This window comes from Pieris napi, chromosome 11 (assembly GCF_905475465.1).
Source record: "Pieris napi chromosome 11, ilPieNapi1.2, whole genome shotgun sequence".
NCBI classification, from domain to species: Eukaryota; Metazoa; Arthropoda; class Insecta; order Lepidoptera; family Pieridae; genus Pieris; species Pieris napi.
Window position 1 is genome coordinate 7,658,848 of NC_062244.1, and position 25,791 is coordinate 7,684,638.

General features: G+C 34.0%; 1 protein-coding gene across 5 annotated transcripts in view; it reads left to right on the top strand.

The window, feature by feature from the left end:
- LOC125054164 (DE-cadherin) overlaps window positions 1-25,791 on the top strand; it is a 194,852-nt gene that overhangs the window by 132,440 nt on the left and 36,621 nt on the right. For 3 of the 5 annotated variants that reach the window (XR_007117669.1, XM_047655895.1, XM_047655897.1), the window contains exons 2-13: window positions 14,884-14,966; window positions 15,382-15,504; window positions 16,117-16,242; window positions 16,481-16,630; window positions 16,932-16,955; window positions 17,503-17,688; window positions 18,005-18,207; window positions 18,566-18,743; window positions 19,251-19,743; window positions 20,623-20,894; window positions 21,316-21,597; window positions 24,905-25,058. Coding sequence is in view for 4 of the 5 variants with exons in the window: in XM_047655895.1 (XP_047511851.1) it covers window positions 14,884-14,966; window positions 15,382-15,504; window positions 16,117-16,242; window positions 16,481-16,630; window positions 16,932-16,955; window positions 17,503-17,688; window positions 18,005-18,207; window positions 18,566-18,743; window positions 19,251-19,743; window positions 20,623-20,894; window positions 21,316-21,597; window positions 24,905-25,058 (2,274 nt within the window). In the remaining variant the exon portion in view is untranslated. The remainder of the gene's footprint in view (window positions 1-14,883; window positions 14,967-15,381; window positions 15,505-16,116; window positions 16,243-16,480; window positions 16,631-16,931; window positions 16,956-17,502; window positions 17,689-18,004; window positions 18,208-18,565; window positions 18,744-19,250; window positions 19,744-20,622; window positions 20,895-21,315; window positions 21,598-24,904; window positions 25,059-25,791) is intronic. The other 2 variants (XM_047655896.1, XM_047655898.1) reach the window with 1 other exon arrangement.

A 25,791-nucleotide genomic window follows, 5' to 3' on the forward strand; every position in this document is an offset into this window, starting at 1 on the left:
CCCAATTATCAACTTTGCACATCATCCAAATTTAAAGCGCTATAACGGACTATACATAGTTGCAATTTCTGTTAATTAACTACATATTATATGTTCAGTGCAGGTACAAGTCCGTACTTTAATTAAAACTACGCTAGCTTTGTCCATTTTGTTTTCATTACCATTTAACATATTTCGATTTAAAGATAAATTCTATATACTACGAGTATCCGCCTCTCTTGTTGCAAAACTTTCTGGAGGTTTACGATGTTTCTTTATTATTTATGCCGTACCTATTTTAAGTTTTAAGATATGTTGTTGTTAAAAGTTATATCCAGCCTTCTGACACACGCCGCTGATTTCGATTCAAAGAGAAATGCCGGTTAGTTCACGATAGTTTCCTTCACCATACAGCGAGTGTCATTTTTTTATACAACTGGGGGCAGGAAGCAACTGATGTTAAGTGATTGCCAGAAGGCTCGCAAGTGCGTTGCCGGCTTTTTAAAATATAAAAACCAAAGCTCATTCAAGTCCATTGGTGTCTAACCGTGATTCAAACGCACTTCATACGACTTCAGGGTGAAGCTTCGCAAGCTCAAACATCTGGTTGAACACTGCTTAAAAGAAATTAAATACGGCTTGTATATTGATCATAAAGAACCTTCGACTATATGAATACATTATTGATGATGCCCTGCTGGTATATGGACAAATCCTATTATTTCTGGATAAATAAAGTGAAATACATGTCCCTGAGATTAAGCTATCAGTTCAGTTTTTAGGTATATACATAGAATAAATTTAGTTTTCAATTTTCTAAGGTAGTCATGTGAGACACGTTCAGTGATCTAACAGCGCGTCTGTAGTTCAGAAGCTTTAAGTAATTAATCCTTTATAGACATACGATCATTCCCTGTTTGAATAATTTAATAAAATAATAATGTGAAAATAATCGGACTCACACTTCATTGTATTACGAAAACTAGAGATTAGATATTTAAAAAAACGTGTCTGTACACGCTTTAGAGTTCATACTTCTTTGGCGTAACAAGATAAAAATCGTTTTTAGAATGTTTTTTTTTTATATTATAATTTGATACATTGAAAGTTTATTTAATTATCCAAAAAAATATTTCTACATAATTAAAGAAATGGATATTTTTTTATTTTAAAATGATGACTATGCTTACTTCAGGGGGTCGGTTTTTTGTGACGGTGTGCGCGCGCATCGTAAAAATTTACTCTCATCATTTTTCCCTAACACGCCAAAAGAAGTATAACTTCAAAAACAGGTTGATTAACCCAACCTATTAACTAAATTTAATTTAGCCTCTTAGAAGAACGCGTTTTGGCCAATTATCACCGATATCAGGATTCAGCTAGAACGAGCTAGGTCTGGATATCCATAGTTGCTCCTCTACTTTGAAATCGATTTTCCTTTTATTTAATATTTCATTTGTTTAATTTTTGTTTTATCTCTTCGTGTACGTTATGTTTGCCTATAAGTGCTTATCACATGAAATATTTTATTTTATTTTTCTTGTACCAATGTATCAGTGTGCCGAGCGTTGGCAAGCTTTTTAATAAATTAATAAAAACAAAAAATGCATGTACGTCAATTGTCTCAATAACGCGCAAATACTACACTCAGTTGTACAATTGTAATGTCTAAATACGTAAACTACTAGTTCGAAACAAATCTCTGTCGAACCATGTCAGTTGAATTTATGAACTCATTTGTTAATGGCTTTGAAGGCTCATAAATTATTCCTTATTAGCTGCTACGGTTTGTTTTTAGCTTTTGGGCAATTTGTCATTGAAGATCGTCAATCTTTGGAACCATTCTCAATTACATTCCACTCTTTTGTATATATTTTTTTATTATAGAGGGGAAAAGGAACGTACGGGTCACCCAAAAAGGGCAATCATTGCAGCCCATGGACAGCCGTTTTAGTGGGTGCGTTGCCGGCCTTTGACGGACGAGTATACTCTTTCTATAAACAATTAAGATTTGATTGTGTTTTGTTTTGAAACCTACCATAACTGACTTATAGATTATATATATATTTCTTTTTTATTTAAGTCTGGCCCTCAAAATCGAAACAGCATAACAGTCCTAATAATATGCTCAATATAACAGTCCCTCGAGGAAGTACAGCGATAATAAATTAATAGCTATTACGCGCGAGGTCTGAAAACGTAGTCTAAAGATCTTTTTTAATACAATGTACCAGAATGTTGTTCAATATGAAGAAGTTATTGAGAATTGCCGGCTGATTGATTTTAGTATTCGTGATGTGTCAACCTAGATAAGTAAATGTAAAGTTTAATGCGTTATACATTAATACCCGTGATTTGTCCTTTCTACCATGTTAAACTGTAATCGAAGTATTAAAAGCGTAACCTATTCGATCTTAATTAAAAGTTATTTTATAACTTTTCTAAATACATCTACAACGTACCGTCTCTGACGTAATTGGCTTATAACCTGAAAGGGTTCGATTCCCAGGGAAACTAAAAAAATGCTTCAATTTGGGTAGCCCAGAAGGCAGGATTAGATTATTACAGATACATATTTAATATTCAACTAAAAACAATACAATATATTTTCGTATACGTCGTTTACTATAGTATTGCAAAAACCGTCAACCCACTTAGTATTATGGCAGCAATGATTCACACACTTTCCTGTCACTATCCAGGACCCGAGGTAGTCGAGGGTGGCGAGCCGTCACACCCATGGGAACACGAATGTTTTAATAACTAGCTTTTGACCTCGGGTTGCTCGCAGGTCTCACAGGTTACGAAACATAGATCGAGGGTTATAATAGATATATCTTCACATTATTGATTTTTTGAGACAATTTTTTTTTTTAAAGCTGTCACGAATTAAGTTTGGTGGCGGTTGTTATATGGATTTGTATAAAATATGAGCTTATAACTAAGATAACATTAGGGGATTAGGCGATGCTGGATTAACAAAAAACTAACTTGACTATTTGAAGAGTTCGTAAATCTATGTGACATTTATTGGACATTATCGGAAACGAAAATTGTTAAATTACAATTTTTGAGTGTGGTAAAAACTTAAGGACGCATATTGGCTTCAAGTGTGCGATATTTTTTACGTTTTTAATTATGAACTAAAATAAATATATGTAATTTAACTAATGTTAGGTTACATAACTCACAACCTGAAGTATTATCTTAGCAAAACATTAAAAAATTATAACACTTCATACTGCTAATCAAAAATCAACCATTATTATTCATTTTGATTTAAATACATGTCAAATACGAATAATGGAAACTACTATTCCAACCAATTACGGCATAGTATATTGATATTGGACCGAAACATAAATCGTAGTTTTGGAGTTATCTATAGGTACAGGCCTATTCTTCTTTAGGACTCCGCCATATGTCTCTATCGTTTCGTTCTTCTGCTAAATAAGTATAGATTGGAGGCCAACCTCCTACGCACTCACTACCATGGCTGTCTATGAGCGTTAAGCCCTCCATTTTATCATTAAATAAATAAAAATATTTGTGGTATTATCTCATACAAAATGTATCATAAACAACAATATATATAAGACGATACGAAGCCTTATTTTCAACAAAGTCTTTCGTTAAAACTCGATCTAAAAGGACTTCGTATGTTAAGTAACATTTAATAATTAATAGAGTCGTTTGTAACCATTAAAGATATATGTCAGTTACAAATTGTGTTATCAAACCATTATTACGATATTTCAAGCAAAATGTTCACAAAAGAAAATCCACGCGAAGAAAACCGCAGTTAATAAATCTTTGTAGGGCGTTTTCCAGACTGTGACAAATTAATTAGGCCTATGAAGAAACCGCTTAAACCAATCCCAGAACAATTTATCTTCAGGTGTAGGTTCGTTTGCTAATTGTTTTGCTCTTAAATTTACTAACTATAAGAGAATATTTTGTTTGGTTATAATATATCTTTCGTGTGTTTAATATACCACCAGTATCGGTTTTTGACCATTAACAATTAACATTAGACAATAAACGGAGCGTATTTATTATTAAACAAATAATGTTCAGTAACTAATAAAATGAAATCTAATAAGTATAAATAAAATGTAAGTAGGCATTCCTACTGTGTAGGTATATAAATAAACAACTTATCACTTAGCGTTCATTAACCTGATAATGGTCTCTCAGACAAAATTGTACCTTAATGAGCTTGAATAGAGGTCAGAATTGTATGAAAGTGGGGTAAATAAAAACAATTCCCAAGGTAATTATCGCACGTCTGCTTTAATTATATGTCACGTAGTTGTTTATTAACGAAAGTTGGAGATATCTCAGAATAAGATGCTTTGTTTGAATATCATTTTTATATGTACCTTTATCATGCGGGTACTACACATAAATTGTAAATATATCTCTTCTAGTTATATATAGGGTATAGCAGTGTTGGCCTTAGTGGCGTGCGACTCTCATCTTGGAGATCGTAGGTTCTATCCCGGCCTATGCACCAATGGACTTTATTTCCATGTGCGCATTTAACATTCACTCAACGGTGAAGGAAAACATCGTGAGGAAACCGGCTTGCCTTAGACTCAAAAAGTCGACGACGTGTGTCAGGCACAGGCTGATCGATCACATACTTGCCTATTAGACAAATGTCAAATGACAAATGATCATGAAACAGATACAGAAATCTGAGGCCCTGACCAAAACATAGTTAACAATCGAACAAGCAAATAAATGTCTTAGATAAAAACATTTTCAACCTAAAGAAATGGTCAATCGTCCTCTATATAAACTCCTATTTATATACACAAAATAAAAAGGTATCTCATTTCTATTAAGTCTATTAACATGTGTTAGGGCTTGTTGGTCTAGTTCTTAGGGTAGGAAATTAAACACTCCAATGATGACTTGATTTACTATATTTCACACACTGACCCTACGTAAAATGTATAAACTTCAACTTGAACAAAGGAATTGCCTGTGCGCATGTGTTACAAGCTCTTTTATCCTCTAGTCCCCACTCTGACTCGACCTTCCCACTTCGGGCAGTTATTCGAGTCAATTCGTAACAATTCGTAAATAACCGAACGAGTCAAATGAGTAATTATTGCACATGCGCACTTGTAGCAAAAGAATATGTTTCATAAATTATTTAGAATATAATTAAATAAATAATAAAAGCTAACACATGTTTCATAAAAATAAAATACCCATAAAGGACACAAACCTACATTTCTAACCAATTTTTCATCAAAATGACCACGAAAACGCAATGAAAATATAAAATTTTATTATAATTATAGTATAGTGATGTTAAGATTTGAAAGGTAAATTGTTCAAATAGAAAACAGACACGCAACATGAGCGTTAATAAAACATTCTGTTCAGTTAATTGTTTAATTAATTTAATAGCGTTGTCATATTTTAGCTCGGATTTAAGTCTATATTTTAATTTCGTGAAATATAAATAAAAATCAACGAAAAAATATTATCAGTATTATGTCTCAGAAGAGCACTGTTGGCCTAGTGGCTCATCGTTGCTTGCGTATAAAATAACAAATTATCAAAGAAACGGATGCAATCTGAGATCAAGGGGCTGTTCAAGTATTGCGTAAGCAGATTTACTGCATTTTATCCCCCCAACCCCTCCCCCTCCCTCCTCTTGTCAGCAAAAGTAAGCAAAGCTCTCGAACATAATAGTACACAAACGTATTCATTTTTTGTAGGAATCCTCGAAAATGCAATCAATCATAGACAAAGTGTGGGTAACATGTGTAAAAAAGTAAATAATTACCGTTGACGTAATCACGGTTGTAGCAGATTATTATTATTGTATGTCAGAAATTAATTGATCAAAATTGTAAATAAAAAATTCAAGATGTCTAGATTAATGTGAATGATACCTTCTTGTCATGTTTCTAAATAACTACAAGGATCTAAAATTTATTACTTAATTTGTTACTTATTCTAGAATAGAATTCATAATTTCAGTATGAATATCAGAAATATTATTTTAGTATTCATATGCATTATGTAAAATTTATAATTTCGAAAAAGCTATATAGGTTAAGCTAATAATAATAAATCACTCTTAAATATGCCTGAACTGATTATTATGCAAATACCATGTGGAGAAAACCATTTTTTATTTCTTGATACCTTTTTAATTGTCTTGGTTCTAGCCATTTCGCAGCGCTAATTTGTTTTGTACGAAAGTAATTTCGAATGAGTTAATTGCTCCATTTTGAATATATACAAAAGTGGCTAATTTACATGTTTCAACCGTGATATGCTCTTTGTTAGTTTCTAAATTAAAATGTATGGCTGCAATTTGTATGGGTTTATATTTTGCATATGGAATTGTTGCAATTAACAAAATGTGTGAGCGCTTTCTTTTTATGATATTTTGATCCTAATGAATATCATGCATTTATTTCGTTAAAATAGTTACATTTAGCTAAAAGTTTTCATGTTATCAAAAATTATTTTTGAAATAGGAACAAATGCGAAATCAATCTATTTTGTTTAAGCGGGTTTTTGTATTCTTATCTAATTCTAAGCTCGCGATAATCCAATCCTTTGGAGTATGTCAATCTTAAAACGTAACACCAATTAGCGCGTAAAGCCCACGCACTTGCAACTTGTTTCGTGCGTCATTAAACTAAAAGAATGTTCTCAAGTCTTTATATAATAATAAACGGTAACAAATATCTTGCAGTCGACGGTAATCATATCGTAGCTCTATCTTTTCTACCCTTATTTTTATGTAAATTAAAAAAAAAGAAAAGCAGGTTTTCTATTGTTTCCAGTCCCGTAACCGTGAGGTATAGTGAGAACACATTTATTGGTCTGTTTTATTTAAAATTTGGCTACAGGGTCGAGTTGGTCGCTGTAACCGCTAGGCTGGTTAGGTTCTTGTATGATCTATCTTATTGCTAGTCTGTGACCCGCTCATTCAAGGTTCGTCTGCAGAGATTCCTGGCCTACGGAAAGGCTTATTAAGCATTGTGTCAGCCTGTACTTGGGTCTGCACCATTATAGTATGTTTATATGTAAGGTTCAAATCTGTTGGCTGACTCAATTTTTGTTTTAAGACAATTCACACCAATTGACCTAGTCCTATGCTAAGCTGGTGAAGCTTGTGTTATGGGTACTAGGCATGGATATACATACATATTATAGATAGATAGACATATAAATACATATTTAAACACCCAAGACCTAAGCACAACACCAAATGCTCATCACATCGATGTTCGTCTCAGCCGGGGAGCGAACCCGGGACCCATGAATTCGCAGTCTGGGGTACTAACCACTAGACCAATGAGTCGTAAAAATAAAAAATGAATAATATTATACTTATTCTTCAGTCTCGCTATTCATTTCTGATGGTCGTGTCTCTCTCTCTCTCATCTGTCTTAGGCAAGCCTCTGCCTGGTGATGGTAAGACCTGTGCCTATACTTGATCGATCCAGCAAGTAGAAGATCGTCCTTGAACTCTTTTGCCCTAGCTTAATACAGTGTTACATTTGAAATTTATCCAAAAACACCAGTAAGAACGTCTGATGCGGGAAAAATACGGGACAATTTTTTCCGTCATATCGTTTTATTTTTGACCGAAGTGTCAAGAGTATTGACACAATAGATGAGTGGCTGTCGATTTTAAGTGAAGCTCTTAATTAAAGTGCTCCTTTGATTGTGCCGCTTGATTTTGTGACGTCATTTCATTTTATTTACTTTTATTCCAACACAAAATGTTTAATTAGAACAATTATTAAATTTTAGGTAATTTTCCTGTAATAATGTTTTTACGTGTAATAGCAAATTTATTTTTAACAAGTTAAATGTAATTTGAAATTGGAATCCTGTAGCGCAAAATGTGGTTTGGTAATTACTGTGAATGCTATTTTATTTAAACCTATTTGTAAATTAATTGTATGCTTATAATCTTATAGTTCTACTAGCTGATCCGGCAAACGTCGTTTCGCCATGTATATCATTTATAATAAAAAAATAGGGGTTGATCGTAGAGGGGTGAAAGTTAGGGGTTGTATGTATTTTTTAATGCTGTATCATAAAAAAATAGAAATTAAAAATTTTGTCTAAAAAATAAAAATAAAAATTTAGGGGTGGACTACCCTTAACATCTGGCGGGCTGATTTGTGAATCTAAACCATTCCCAGATCCCCTTGAAGACACACAAAAAATTTCATTAAAATTGGTCCAGTCGTTTAGGAGGAGTTCAGTCACATACACACGCACACAAGAAATATATATATTAAGATAGATAATGGAAGATGAACATTCAAACCAGCTTAGTCTGTTTCTGTAGAGAGAAAAATTCATAAGACTCTTTTCTGTTAAGTAGCGTTTTGAAATTCATAACACCAAACACAAGATTCATTCTTGTGCTTATAACCCGTTATTTCGTGCCCCAGAACATAATGCAAAAGTGCCATCAACACATCCTTGAAGAGCTACGACATTAAATTGTTACGACAATCCCCTTTCCCCTTAAGAAACCTTACAAAGAGAGGAAAAAGCTAGGTTTCACAGCGTTGTATTGTTGACATGAATATCGGTTTTACGCCTATTAGAGTCAGCGTACACTCGAGGTTTTTAAATATTTATTGTTTTTTTTGTTATTACTTACTATTAATAAAACGTATCACTCATGTTTGGACTGAGTGGTGCAATTAATAAAAGCAATGTTTAAACTGATTTTTAACGGCTACAGATTTACATAATTCGAGATAACCACTATTTAACAGTGCAATTCTTTGCTACTTAGTTATTCACGGAAAGTAAAAATTTTACTTTCACTGCCTAAGAACTACTAGTAAATTTTCAGACTTAAATTTCTATGCTGCTATTTGAAATGCCATTATCAACCAAATAAAAATCACCACAATAATGTGGACTATTATTTACAAATGGGTGCTTAGCTACTTTGGCCATATTGCCAAGGAGAGAACCAAATAGTCTCGACAAGTTGGTAATAGTTGGGAGAAGTGATGAAGGGAGAAGTCGGGGTCGATCGCCTTCCTATTGCTCTCACCAGGTAAAGACAATTATGAGTCTCAACATCCCTAATCCACTGAGACAAGCTGAGGATAGAAAGGTTGTGAAGGCAGCAAGTCGATGTGTCGCTTAGGGCTTTTCAAGATAAGCACGACCTTCAGTAATGAAGTTTGCGTGGAAGAAGATTTGAAATGCATGAATTTATGCCAAAGAATAGTATTAATAAAGCCTTTTTTATTTTCATATCCTTACTCAAACTCAAAATAACTTTAATCATATAGGTAAACAAGTACACTTATGAACGTCAACAGTAAAGATGTTAAATTGATTCTAAATTTACATTTACTAATAGTTCGCATGTCAAGGGCGTAGAACGGGCAAGAAGAACTAGCAAGAAACACTCCGCCACTCTTTTTAATCGTCAAGTTTTGAGTAATACAATCTGTTGGAACTGGAGCAAATCAATCCCAAGGATTAGGATCATTTAAATAATCTTGAAATTAATAAAAAGCATTATTGATTTATTTGCGTTTAACGAGAGTCTTGAATTTATTCAGTGATAATTCTCTAATTTCGCTTGGTTGTAAAAACGTATACAATTTCCATATAAGTAGTGGTTTATGTTCTGGAGCCTGGTTGGTCGTACGCTTAAATTAGAGTATTTTACTGGTGAAAGTTAACTCAATTTCCATTTCAAATTTCGTAGTGTTGTTAGTATTTACTTAAAGCTAAATGTTAGTAGTAATATGTTACTCGCCTATGGCTATGGTCCTCTCTAATGTAAAGGCCTCGTTTAACCCTTTCCAGGTGTATCTATCCAATAGTCTACCAGTCGTCAGCCTGCCCTGCTATTTCCGACAAACCATAAACGTGTGAATTATTTATCGTGTGTGCGTCTGCACTATTCTCGTTGTTTGGTCTGTAATTTGATATGGATTCGTGTGAAGTGGCCAGTGAAATTGACATCGAATGTCTGTCATATGTAGGTAGTGATCCTCGGTGCTACAGATAGCATTCTATTATGTCCTTTTCTGTATGTATTATTGATAGACATTTGTACAGACTATCCCCATCAAAACTAGATCAGTCTAGCCTCCTTTAACTAAAGTACTCTTGTCCCTTTCTGTCAAATTGGCTTTGTGCTGTGATGAAAAGAGAAACATGAGTACTTTGGTTAACGCTGCAATCAGGACATAACTTTTGTTTTGTAATGATCACCACCAATTTCATTTTAAAAACACTTGCGATGTGCATTTAATTACGATAATTTACTTTGAAGTTGATAATTTATGTACAGTGTGCGAAACGTCTGAGAATTGTTTACCTATAAATTCGATATAATTAGAAATTATTGATAATCCACCAAATAATAAATACGACTCTAAACGGGTCTTGGCTTTTGCATCGCGATGTTTTTCTTCACTGTAGGAGCAAGTGCTTATTGCGCACATAAAAAGAAAAGTCAATTGATTGCCAGCCGTCATTCGAACACTTCGCTGAGGGGTCACACTGGGAAATGCGTTACGCATACCCTCCCGCGGCACAGTTGCCTCGTGGTGATAGTGTTATGTGGGACTCTCTGCTGTGCATACCCACTGAAACCCCACGGCGCCACCAGCAATCGCCCGAGGCAGGACACAGTAACAGCGTAGCCTTGTCCGCATCCCACGCGATCAGCCGTTGAAATCACGGTCCCCTATGTGATTTGTAAAGCTGGGGGAGATCGGGTACAATGCTTGCAGGGATGTGTAAGCATCCCTTCTCTTGGACGCATGAACCCCTGTTTCCCCGCTGAAGCGTCTGTGTGACGCTTAAGCGACTAGACCAACACTGCTCTATATCTGTATATATCTCAAAATCCGATGTTATGAATATTTAATGCGATATAATCTTTGAATAATCACCAATTACTAATATGTTTTACATTACGGAATCTTAGATTAAGTATATTTACATCAATAATTGAATACAAAATACAATAACGTGAAAACCGCCCTTTGTGTTTGAACTTTCAATTTAAGATTGTGGAATGTATACATCAAAGAGGTTTGTGTACCTTTGAGCTGTATTGTATAATGTAATTTGTATGTTAATTACATTACACGCGCTAAATTTTCAGGTAAACATATAGAAATATACACCTGTTACCGGTGAGGTTACTTCGATAATTTATAATAGGGGTAGGGCCTGAAATAACGAGAAGTACGATAATGTCAGATTATGACAGCTTCGTTTGCGTTCGCACCGAGTTAAAATCGAGCTGATCAATAAAAGACGCATATATGTGTCTGTCCCATGTCTCATTTAGAGTACTTCATACGTATTATGAATTCATAGGAAGCAAACGGGCAGGATGCTCACCTGATGTTAAGTGATACCGCCGCCCATGGACACTCAAGGCCAGAGGGCTCGCGAGTGCGTTGCCGGCCTTTTAAGAATAGGTACGCACTTTTCTTGAAGGAACCTAAGTCGAATTGGTTCGGAAATACTTCGGTGGGCAGCTGGTGCCACATAGTGGTGGTGCGCGGCAAAAACTGCCTCAAGTAACGCTCTATTGTGGAACGACAGACGTCGAGGTGATACGGACGGTATTTTTTATTCTGCCTTGACGTCAGATGATGAAACTCAGCTTATTAGTCCGAATAACTCCTCGCAACACTCTCCATGGTGTGTGAACATTACGTGATAGTAATAAGTAATAGTAAAATACGTGAGCAGTGTGGGTTAAAAGAGGACGTAAATCAAGGTTACGAAAGGGAAGGGTTAACAAGAGAAGCGGTTAACAAGTAGAATATACAAAGCAACCTTGGATGGTGAAGTCCAGTTGGGGAGGCCTCGTCATCTATCTGGACCAAAAACAGGAGGGACGAGTTCAAAGTACCCATAACCGGCGATGCATGGTAAATGGCATGAATGTGGATGATGCGAGAGGTATGTCAGGCCCTTCGGGAAAAAGATGTGATAATTCATATAAATAAAATTCATACTTTTATCATACTTGCTTAGTATCGCAGTATAACAACAATTTCACGAAATAAAAGCGGTTCTAAACTTACATTCTATAATTTTAGTATTAGTCTTTTAAGATACCATCCACGTACGATTATTTAAACACATGTGAAAATGTGTTTAAACATTCATTAATTTTCATACTGTTTATTTCCCACATCCCGTATAAACCATGTCAAAATATTAATTTAAACGCGCTTTATTCACGACTATTACTTGCGTTTCATTCCGGTGTAGCTTTTATGCGAAGTCGTGTAGTAAGAGCGTTTGATTGCGTATTCAATCAGATATATAGGACACCTATTTCCAATATTCCAATGGCATTCGTATTGTTCGGTTTCATGCCCTAGATCTCTGTTCTATTGCTGTATAAATGACTTCTTTTTTATACTTAGCGTAGGGATTAAAAAAATACTTCAATCGGGTACAAAGTATCGTGCCTTATACAGTATATACAGTGATCGAGTAAGTTTGTACTGACCATTTGTTTGTTAACTAAATCTCAATATTTTATGCCTGCTATGTTTTTATATTATACTAGCTGACCGGACAAACGTCGTTTTGCCATGTATGTCATTTATAATAAAAAAATAGGGGTTGATTGTAGAGGGGTGAAAGTTAGGGGTTGTATGTATTTTTTAATGCTGTATCATAAAAAAATTAAAACAGAAAAAAGTAAAAAAAAATATATTTAGGGGTGGACAAGACTACAAATGTTTAGGGGGATGAAAAATAGATGTTGTCCGATTATCAGACATACCCAATATGCACACAAAATTTCATGAGAATCGGTCGAGCCGTTTCGAAGGAGTTTAACCACAAACACCGCGACACGAGAATTTTATATATTAGATTGTACTACACCAACATGAAGATCAAATACAAAGACACTTTTAAAATTATAAAGAAAATTGTTTTAAAAAATTTATATATACAACTAGTGGACCCGACAGACGTTGTCCTGCATGATATTTCAAGCGATTAGTAAAGCAAAGTATGAAAGTACCGACTGCAGCGCCATCTGGCGGGCTGATTTGTGAATCTAAACCATTCCCAGATCCCCTTGAACACACACAAAAAATTTCATCAAAATCGGTCCAGTCGTTTGAGAGAAGTTCAGTGACATACACACTCACAGAAGAATTATATATATAAAGATTAGATTTCATAATAAACTTTATGTATTGGATTCCGGTGATGTGAACTCACCAGCACGTCCGAGGAACCGTGCCTTAAAATATGCTCAACAACTTGAAAAATACAAAGTTGTTCTATATTTTACATTGAATTTTATTAAAACAATATAGCGATTTCATAACACCTCCAGAATGCAATATACCCAGAAAACATTTGCACAGCAAATATATTCAGTTAGTTGTTCCATTGTAAAGTCTATTACATTCTAGCACATACCTTGGCTCGTTAAATATTGTTATTGTTCTACTAAATTAGATTTACGTTATCAAGAATAGAGCTGGGTTAATGTTAACCGGCTTTGTTGGCTTGTAAAATAATTATATGGTTCTATTTCGTGCAGGCGACATCGTTTGATCGAGTAATTACAATACGTCATACAAAATATGATAGAACTGAATTGAACAGAATATATACAATTACGGAATGCGTAAAAATACCGAAATTTGCTTCATATTTGTACCTAAAGTTTCACACCGCATACAATATCATACATTTTAAGTTCTAAAATATAGGAATTACGGTGGCCGAACTCGGATTTACAAACAATTCAATATTCTATTTCCAAAAAAAAACTTTACTTTAACTTAATAATGACTTATTTAAAAATTCTTATTCGATTATTACGGATTATTGAATCCGTGAAAAATATTTTTTAATGTTCACACAGAAGTTGTTTTGAAGGTTATGAGTATAATAGTTGTGTGGTGGAAACTTTACAATATTATATAGCTTAAACATCAGAATAACACATAGGCTACAATTGATAAAGATATTGTGTGAATTGTCCAAAATATCAAGTAAGTAGGAAAAAATCTACCATCTTCTAGCTATTCTGGCGTGCGCTGCCAAAACCGCTAGAATTGATTCCTAAATGAAAATAGATACTTTTATCGCTTCTGGTATTTAAAGTAGATATAATATGTCTTTCGCACTACATCGAACCTGTCATTGTCAAACGTCAAAAGTCGTACAATTTAACAAGAGGTTTAAACGAATTATTTCGACCCTTCCGACCTATTTAAGTTATCTGGTTAACTTGAGATAAATTGCGGTGCGGAGTTTAAAATTGCAGTGGTCTCGTGGCCTGCTTGCGACTCTTAACTACTTCTATGAGATATTATAAGTTTCATTCCTTTAATTTCATCTGAGATCTTCGTAGAACTGTTAAACTGTGACGATTTAAACTCAGATTTTCCCCTGTTTGTTTAATGAGTTTACCTTTTATGCTTGAATTGTTGCTAAATGGCTCTTTACCTAACATTCTGAAAGTAAAATATAAAAAATAAAACAGTGGCGCTACAACCTCTTTAGGGCCTCAGATTTCTGAATCTGTTTCATGATCATACTTAAATCTAATAAGCAAGTATGTGATCAGCCTCCAGTGCCTGACACACACCGTTGACTTTTTGGTCTAAGACATGTCGGTTTCCTCACGATGTTTTCCTTCACCGTCCATGCGAATGTTAAATGCGCACATAGGAAGAAAGTTCATTAGTGCACAGCCGGGGATCGAACCTACCACCTCAGGGATGTAAGTCGCACGCTGAAGCCACTAGGCCAACACTGCCCAAAAGTATAATATATAATATATAAAATAAATTTTCAGTTAGAACTGAAATATATAATATAATAAGTTATTTACGAATGATTTTTTTTTGTTCACAGTCAGAGACCACCCATCACATCACGTCACACGGTTGCGACACTCGAGGCATTTGGACGGGTACCTCCCATTACACACTTCAGCCGTGAGTTACTTTCATATAATCCATGAAACTCTTACATCATCAACGTTTACCATTAAATCCCTTTTACAGTTCAGCCCTAAGCTTATCCCTTTAGATTACATGTTAATTTTGGCTTATTTTTAATAAATTGTATAGAGATTGCATGTAATATGTTGAACACGCCTAAATCTCATTGTGCTAGCGAGGAATGATGTAAGTAATCTTCTTAACTGTAACTCATTTTCCATTTATACCGTTTTGAAAAATGTATAATAATCTTCATAATTCGTTCCTCTTAGAATCAGCAGGAGATTCGTAAGTCAATTTGATAGATGCATGTGATATTTTAGAATCAAGGTATATTGGATGGTAATTTTGAATTGTAAATAATGTTATGTTGATAATGATGTAGTTGCACACCCAAATGGGGTTTCAGTTTATACCGGCAACGTCACCGAAGCTCGCAGTCAAAGACAATCATAAGCCGTTGTTCACGGAATGTCTGAACTACAAACCGACAGTGAAAGAGGAGCAGCCAATTGGTACTTATGTATTTACGGTGAGTTTTCAATTTAATTTCTTAATAAATAAGTGTACTGGTAATGTAGCGTAGAGCTATCGAATTCTAATCACATATACTTATGGTGGTTACTTTACGTTAGTATAGTAAATAATGATTTAATCTTATAATATGTTGTTAAAGATTTATAGAGGATAAAGCAAAATTACATACAATGAGGTATTTGTTACATCAAATCATTACTTTATATATAAAAACTAGCAGACCGGCCAAGCGTTGCTGTGGCTAAGGTTTTTGTTATATTACATAGTAGCAAACTATTCAAGGGAAACGGTAGGAGAACACCAGTCATGGGGACTACCATGCTTTTTGGGTGGTTATGCCATTAAATTGTAGCTTATGTGAAACGTTGGTACTTTCAACACAGCGCCATCTGTTAGAATTGTGACTATCAAATGATAAACAAATATTTTGCAATAAAATAATATTGCGGGTATAATTGAGATGTAAGCTATCCTATCTTTTAAGTTGGATCAAACTACACACGGTGTGCAAATTTGATTGATATCGGTTCGGTAGTTTAGGAGTCCATAGCGGACAAACAACGTGACACGTAATTTATATATATTAAGATTAATTTGCAATTTACAGGTTCATGCAGAAGATCGAGACCCGCCAGAAATGGGTGGCACAGTTACATACAAATTTGTCTCGACGCCTGGTGAAAAAGAAAGATTTCATGTCGACCCCGAAACTGGAAGAATCACAACTGCAGATGTCAGTATTTTAGTCACTCTCATTATTTGAATGGAAAATATTCCTATTCATTTAAAATCAGAATGAAAGATTAATCTCCATATAATTTGGCTGATGCTTTTGTTTCTTCTCCATTGTTTTAAAATTTAACTATTTTCGTTATAATATATTTCACTGCAACTAAAGTAATGCAAAAGGATTATCAGGTGGGTGCAATATATACTAGGAGCTAATATTAATAATAAGAAATTGTGTTTAGATTTTTGATCACGATGAGCCATCGCGTGAGAAGGAAGCATATATTACTGTTCGTGCCAGTGACAATGGACAACCTCAGCTGGATGATGCTTGTACCATTAAAATCCTCATCGAAGACATCAATGATAATCAGCCGGTCTTCGACAAAGTCGTAAGTACTTCTGTTATACAATTGTGTAGATTATCCCTGGGTAGACCATGTGCTCACTGCAGATGTAATCAGCTCGAAGCACTCGAGTTCTAACTGCTACTAGCACTCGATACGCCAAAAACTGGTGAACTTTTTCTTATGTCTGTTATAGGTGCATCCTAACTATATAGGGAGAAGGTATGAAAGATCTGTGTATTGTCATTCATTTTTGCATCATTCATTTACTGTGACTAACTAATCATTCGTTCATTAGCCTCAAACCGTGGCGCAGACTTTATTAACACTTGCCTGTTTTTCGAAGGTCTTCCGTGGACATGTTTGGAAGGTTTGTCTTAAAGAACAATGAATTCCACCAATGAGAGAAAGCGTTTTCGCACAAAGACTGTTATAACGTTTCACACATGAACTTTTATTACTAACAATCGATTGTTACCATCGCTACTGTAGTATAATGTTCTGTTTATTAGACTTGGTTTTGAAGTAATGATAACAATCGAATATGTTTTAAATTATCTATTTTACTTGCATGTCGCTGCATGTCTTTAGGATTGTAAGCCGCCACTCAAGGCGATATTGGTAATAACTTTTAAACGTTTAGTGTGTATTCACCTTTTTTTGCACATTTGTAGTTGACGTGTTTTCTTTAGCTAGGCTGCTCTTTCCCCTAGATGCATTTTATCACATGGCACGATTATTGATTATGTTAAGAAACTTTCTCTAAGCTTGGGCATGCTTTGCGTAGGAGAACCAAGCAGGTACCTTTAAGGCTAATGACACGCTGAGTGAACACAATTTTTGACTTGGTTTTTCACCGATGGATTTTTCTTTTGTTTATCGAGTTTATTCTGATGTATTGTTTGTTTTCCATACAGTCGTACTCGGAATCGGTACCTCAAGATTTGCCGAGCGGCCGGGAAGTAATGAGGATTTCGGCCACGGACATAGACGATGGAAACAACTCCATCGTGCGTTACAGTTTGGATTCCAATTCGCCGGATCAGGCGTATTTTTACATTGATCCAGATAACGGAGTTATATTTTTAAATAAAAGTATCGATGTAAGTACACACTAAAGTAATAAACCGTTTTCATTTATTGAAATTTAGTTAAATATTGAACTTAATTATAAATTCTTAGAGATTTCATTTATCTGTATTAATTCCTTTCAATTTCTGAGAAATATTTTATATCAAAGAATGACAGAAAGTTTGCCAAAGAATTATATAATAATCCTTGTTTCTTTAACAGAGATTGTACTACTTTTCAAATTTTAATATAAATGAAATGTTCATCTTTTAAAACCAGTAGTAATGTGATAAATCATCGCGTTATTATCAGCTATATTTGTATCTTAATTTAAAATTAATTTTGCAGAAACCGCCCGGTTACAAATTTAAATTGAGCGCTATAGTAAAAGACCAGGGTGATGAGCCCCAACAAAGTTCGATTACTTTAGACATCCAAGTCGTGGAGTCTAACAAGAAAAGCCCGTCTTTTATAGAAGTTCCTGATGAACCGATCAGATTAAAAGAAAATTACGCAGACTTCAATACACCCATAGCTACCGTGAGGGCTGTGTAAGTATTCCATTCAATTTGTATAAATTGAATTCGTATACAGATATATGTAATCGTAATCTTAATAATGACTTATATTGTTAATCTGTTTTGATTCACAAAATGTACAGTAATGCAAATTATTCTATTTCCACTATGACTTCAATTAAGTATTAGAAGGTGTCGTAATAATGGAGATGATACATGGTTTTGTTTTTTTGATTTGGCAAAAAAGTTACTGTCTATGCCATAAAGTTCTGTTTTACCGGAAACTAAATAATTTCCTTTCAATTAATCGAATAACAAAAATCTTCGCGATTTAAAAAGGAATAAAACTCCTTAAATATATACGTTAGTTTCACTAAAAAATCATTTTTAGATCAAACATATTGGAAGAGAAAAAACTTCAGTTTGAACTTGTGATGGGTCAAACTGAACAAACTAACAAGTGGCATACCTTCGTACTGGAACCGGAAGCTGACTCAGCGTATATTAAACTCGGAAATCATCTGGATTATGAGAAAATTACGGACTACACGTTAACTGTAAGAATACAGGTAAGTACATTCTATTACTAAAATAGGGCCACGTCAAGGAGGCATTTTGAGGATAGAAGAATCGTAATTTCGTTTATTTGGAACGTGACTTGTAAAACGTATACACGAAGATTTGGTGACATATGGGAATTTATTAAATACTAGCGGCCCGTCCCGGCTTCGCACGAGTGGACATTGTTTTTTTTTTTTTAATTTAGATATTGATATGGTCTTTTATATTGTCGAAAACATTTTTGTTCTATCATCAATCGTTTTCGCAGCGAATGCGATGAAAGATATTTTATAGGCATTTTTTTACTTATTATTGTAATTTTAGTAGGGATCCTTATTTTTTCTTGCAATTAAAATATCACATATTAATCAGTGATAATGTAGCATTCAAATGGTGAAAGAATTTCTAAAATCGGTCCAGTACTTTTTGAGCCAATTCGCTACAAACATACTTACATACAAATTTTTCCTCGTTATATTATTAGTATATATTTTTCTACATTACATACTTTACAGAACAACTACAAATTGGCTGCAGAGACTATCATACAAATAGAAATCGAGGATGTAAATGACAACATCCCTATATTCAGTGAAATACGTTCTGGAACCGTACTAGAAAACGAACCACCAGGTACGCCGGTGATGCAAGTCCGAGCCTTTGATGCTGACGGTACATCAGCCAACAACCAAATAACATATGAACTAGGTGACGCCTCAGACCCCTTCGCTATTGATAGCATTACCGGTAATATAACAACACTGAAAAACTTTGATAGAGAAGAAAGAAGTTTCTATAATATTAAAATAATAGCCACTGATAATTCTGAATCCGCTCTAATTCCGGGAAAACATAATGCTGGTCAGCAAGTGTTCCTTATAGAGATAGCTGATAAAAACGATAATCCACCGCATTTCACTCAAGACACGTACGTGGCGGAATCTATAGCGGAGAATGCTAACATTAATGAGCTCGTCACGCAAGTTACCGCTTTGGATATCGATACGGGTAAGGTTATATATTAAATATGTTAAGGAAAATATTACATAAACTACAAAGGATTGTAATTGCAGAATCTTCTAAGAATTTTAATCATCTTTTGATAACTTTCCATACCAGTCCTATTTCCAAAACAGTCATATCCTAGGCCGTCATCGATCTTTTTAGGTCCAGGCCTCAAATTTGTGTATCTGTTTTGTGATCATTTTTTTTCTAATAGGAAAGTATCTTTTTGGGTCTAAAGCATGCCGGTTCACTCACGTTTTCCTTCAACGAACGAGCAAATGTTAAATGAAAACATAGACGAACATTCCATTGGATCGAACCTACGACCTCAGGGATGAGAGTCCGTTGACGCCACTATACTAACACTGCTCTTCAGTCGCTCACAAATAAATCTAGTTATTATATTAGGGTAGTGGCTAGTACAGATAGAGAGATTTTTGGTCCTATAATATTTGGGACCCTAATCTAAAAGATACAAAAATAATATTTATATTCAATAATTTTATACACGTTTAGTATGTTAAAGTTATTAGTTTTAATTATGTTAATATTTTGTAGTAAGCAATAATTGTATCTTCGACTTTCTTTAGTCTAGAATAAAGGTAACCTACTGTTTTGTTTATTATTTTAACAGCGATAAATTTTTCGCAATCATTAATTACCTAACAATATCAGTTGAAATTGCACATAAGAGGTTGTGCGTTCAAACCCTTATGTGCACTTATATATATTTTATCTGTGCTAATAAATTGAGCAATTAGTAGTAAAATTTCAGACAAACGCCATAGGTTTTTAGTACTAGTGTGTTATTTTTTTATAATACGTTCAAATAAGAAATATTTCTATACAAAATTGAATATTTACATTATCCAATTTTCGCAGCTTCCGTCGTTACGTACAGCATAGTATCTGGGAACACATACGACGCGTTTGTCATACGTAATTTCACCGGTGAAATTCGTGTTAACAACGAACTCGACTACGAGAATATAACCAGTTATAGCCTGGATGTTAGGGCATTTGATGGCCTTTATGAAGACTATGCAAAGGTTCTGATCAAAATTGAGAATTTGAATGACAACCCACCTGTATTCTTGGCTAACTATACAAAAACCATTGAAGAGGAAAAGTTGTATGAAGGATGTATTGTTAAGGTGAGTGAATATAAATTGGGGTTATAAATGAGATAAGGTTTCTCGCATTTCTTGGGAAACTGACCATCGTCGACTTAAATTATCAAGCTTAAAAAGCTTAAATTATCAAATTTAAAGGGAGAATTACTATTTTACAGCGGCGGACGTTTTGATTTAATCAAATAAATTAGTTATAGATATCTTGTTATGTTGGTTGTTGCATTTTTTTGGTTTCACGTAGTAAAATCTTTATTAGGTCGCAATAGATTAATAAGGATACCTAATTTAAGTTTCTTGCTATCAGAGGTACGATTTTCGGCGAACCAGTATTTATTCAGGTGTCAGGCTCAGAAAGCTACGTTTGAAGGCGTGATAATGTATCTTTAATTTTACTTAAAAAAGGTTAAACTAACGGAGATTTTTGTGTTAATTATTATTTCAGGTTGAAGCATATGACCCAGATCTCGACAGGAACGAACCCCAGAATATTGTCTATTCTCTGGTCAAACATGAGCAAAAGGAGTTCCTTCAAATAGACAATGATGGATGTCTTCGCTTGACCAAACCATTAGACAGGGACCAACCTACCGGCTTTACTCGATGGCAGATCCTCATCATGGCCGCTGATCATGGCGGAAGACTTGGTTCTGACAGTCTACGGTCCACTACTGAAGTTATATTGGAGCTAACTGATATCAACGATAACGCTCCGTTTTTGACCAATGTAAGTAGTTTTATATTTTATTTTACACGATACACACTATAACAAGAGAGCAAAATACAATTTGAATTTAAAAATGTTCTGCCACGGCCTTTTAGAATATTCGGCAATATTTAAATTTCCAATAATGTAACACATTCGAACAATAGACTACTTCGTGGATTTGACAAAGCAAATACTATGAACAACGAAATACTGAAAGATAAAACAAATATATTTTATTTTACTTTGAATACCTATTCTTTTAGTACAGATTCTGTATAACATTATTCTTTTCGATTCGATCAAAGCAATGTTATTCAATCCCTTGGAATTCTTAAATGTTCTCAAATTTCTTGCTTCTGTGATATTTATGTCCGTTTAAAAGAATTCGACCGTTTCGTCAGAATTATTATTTCATTCATATAATCAATCATTTGACAATAGTTCTTCAAATATATAAAAAATATAAATCGGACGACTCATTGGTCTAGTGGTTAGTACCCCTGACTGCGAATCCATGGGTCCCGGTTTCGATCCCCGGCTGAGACGAACATCGATGTGATGAGCATTTGGTGTTGTGCTTAGGTCTTGGGTGTTTAAATATGTATTTATATAGACATATTTAAACATTATATATATATATTATATTATATAGACATATAAATACATACATATTATAGATAGACATCTATCTATAATATGTATGTATATCCGTTGCCTAGTACCCATAACACAAGCTTCACCAGCTTAGCATGGGACTAGGTCAATTGGTGTGAATTATCTTAAAAAAAAAGCATTTACCAGGTTGTGTGTTAAATATCTGTATTGCTTGACTTATATAGGATAGGTATACAGTGTAGGTATGTGTAAATATCCATGTTACGGGCAGCGATCGGTCCTTCATTTGTGTTTATACAAAATGTACAGTAAGCAAACAAATATACAAAAAAAATCGGTGGTGCTACAACCTTTTAGGTCCGGTCCTCAGGTTTCTGTATTTGTTTCGTGATCATTTATTGTCTTTAATAGACAAGAAAGTAACATTTTGTTAGATCTTAAGTATGAGAGTCGCACGCTGAAACCACTCGGCCAAAGCTGCTTGCTGCAAACAATATACACAGTTTTAAGAATGGTACCAATGCCTACTTCTCACTAATTCTGTTCAGTGTTGAGCCAATCTCAGCTGACGTTGTAAGCAAACTTAAAATCACTTTTTGACACTTAGTTTGTCAGTCTGACTACTGATGCTAAAAAGCAAAAAAATGTAGCTGGTGAATTCCTTATTTTATGTTTACTGCTATCCGAGGTCCGATTTGCGGTGAATCAGTATTTTTTCAGCTTTCAGGCTCAGAAGACTAAATCTGTATCGGTTTATGTTTTTTTTTAATAACTATAAAAATCGAGTATTGACAGGGGATTTTTGCTTTATACGAATAAAGATTATTACAATTCCCTCATCCCTAATCTCGAAAGTCAATAGGGCTTAAGTAAGAAATTAGTTAAAGTCATTTATTCAAATTTATGTTGATTGCCGATCCGCTAAAAAACTCGTCGGATGTTTACTCCGACTTCAGTGAAATATTCGAGAGCTTCCTTTAATCTCTGCGTGAAAGTGGATTTTATTACTTTTGTTACTTCTTTTAAGTCGTAATTTTTTCGAATTAATTTTTTATCTCGTAATGTTTCATCAGTAGCTATTTTAATTATTGAAATATGATTTTTTTATATTTCTTTTAGTTTTTTTTAACTAACTTCAACTTCTTCGACTTGTAATTTTTTTGACCTAATAGATTCTAGCTACCTTCACCAGTTTCATACGGCTGGACATTTATTTTATTAAACATTAAAAATACATATTGAATATGTTATATAATGGTGAAGTTATGTTTGAAATCGGTCCAGTAATTTTGAATTCGTACGATACCTACAAAAATACAAATCTTGTTCACTTTATAATAAGAGTATTTATAGAAATAAAGAAAATATTTAATAAGTTAATGATTAATCCGACAAAATACCTATACAAATCGTATACAACACGAGTATTAAATCAAGTGTTATTAGTGTAATAAAGTTAATGGTAATGTATTATAAACTCGTTATTACATAGATTATTATCTTAATATTACCATTACGACTATTCATGAATGCTTTCGACTAAAACTCAAGTTTGTCAAGTAAGCATTTTAAATCTCTACTAAAAAAATTACACTTAAAAATTACAAATTATCTAAAAATTCCATGAAAAATAAAACATTGTTTGATATATTTCACGCGCCGGTAATTATTAAATGCTATATTAAATAAATGATTATAATAAATAAATGCATTCTCTAAAGACGTACAATAGCGTAAATATCGGTGAATAGAATAATCAATTTGAAATAATCCGACAACAAACCAATAGGTGAAGTTTCCATTCAAAGTTAATTACCAACGAGTAAAAGAACACGGCAAAGCCGATCTGTTTCAATATTCACTTAAATTTGCAATTTTCCCTCGAAACATGAGTTTCGTTTAGCGATCTCTTGGGTACGGGCCGTTAATTTTTCATGCAAATCCCTCTATCTATGAAAGCTCAATTCGTTTTCCGATCCTTTAGACTTCAGGTATTTTCCATTTCCCTCACTATCTACGAGGATTTAAATAATACACGGCTGGTCCGGTAGCTTAAGGCTGTAATGTGGTTTGAGTAATGGAGATTTATTTTGGGATCGGGTTAGAAATATGTAATACATGATATTGTATGGGCAAAAGCTTGCGGCTCGTGAAGATTTTTCTAGGTATTTTAAAATGTAAGAAACTCAGTCACATCTGTATTATTAAAATGTCTTAATAATCAAAATCGATTTTTTTTTTTTAAGACAATTCACACCAATTCAGCTAGTCCCATGCTAATCTGGTGAAGCTTGTGTTATGGGTACTAGGCAACGGATATACATACATATTATAGATAGATAGACATATAAATACATATTTAAACACCCAAGACCTAAGCACAACACCAAATGCTCATCACATCGATGTTCGTCTCAGCCGGGGATCGAACCCGTGACCCATGGCTTCTCAGTCAGGGGTACTAACCACTAGACCAATGAGTCGTCGTGATTTTTATATAAATACTATTATTTTTACAATCATGTGAAACTAATAACATTTGTATTGACTCATTATACTTACGTTATACTTTACTGGGTATGCCACAGTGACAAAAATAAAAATATTTATAATATAAACATAATATTTCATTTATGGTTTATATATATATCTAATAATTTCTTTACATATATTAGAAAGATAATTTTTATATAAACTTGTTTATTTCCAGACGCAACCTGTGATTTGGTATGAAAATGAGCCTCCTGGTCAGGTGGTTATTCTCACTGCAAAGGACTACGACTCAACTGAGAATGGACCACCATTCACCTTCGCACTTAATGAATCAGCTAGCTTCGATATTCGCTCCAAGTTCCATATACAAGGTAGGTGAACAGAAAATAATCACTTAAACGCATCTCAGCGCAACCAAGTAAGGCCATTGCAACGTTAAGTCAAGAATACTCACGATCGCCACGCCACTACTATTATATTTTTTATGCTAAAAAAAAAATACCAGGATTGCAAACTTTTCCAAATTTAAAATAGAGTTTTGACGAATGCTTTTTTAGCACTTCGATCCTCTTAACGATGACGCATAATGTTGCATAAATTCAGAAAAGCACTGAATTTTTCAGATAGCTTTTCTGTTACTGATTGAGTGAACTGACCTAAATTGCAACTAGGCTGACTAAAATGATTAAAATGAAAATTACAGTTGAACCCAAAATATGTTGTTCGCGATTTCGTTTGTTATTATATGCAATAAGCATTTTGCTATCTGATCAAAAACAACATACTATCCCGATTATTAAGGATTCAACCTTAAAAGCTTGACACACATATAAAAAGGTTTTATGCCTTCTAACGAAAAAATAACATTAATACGAGGCGTAGCACAACACAAGTTACCTGCGACGAAATGATCTTTTAAAAGCGTTATATAGACTAAGAGACTAGTGACCACGGGAAGGTTTATTTGAACTAAAAACGCGGTCAATAATTAAAAAGTACCATTAAGCGTCATTAAATAGGACTCAGCAAATCTAAAAATGTAAAATGACTTTAGTTAACAATTTCCGCAGACGCGGCTTACAATTATCAACACGCAAATTGTTC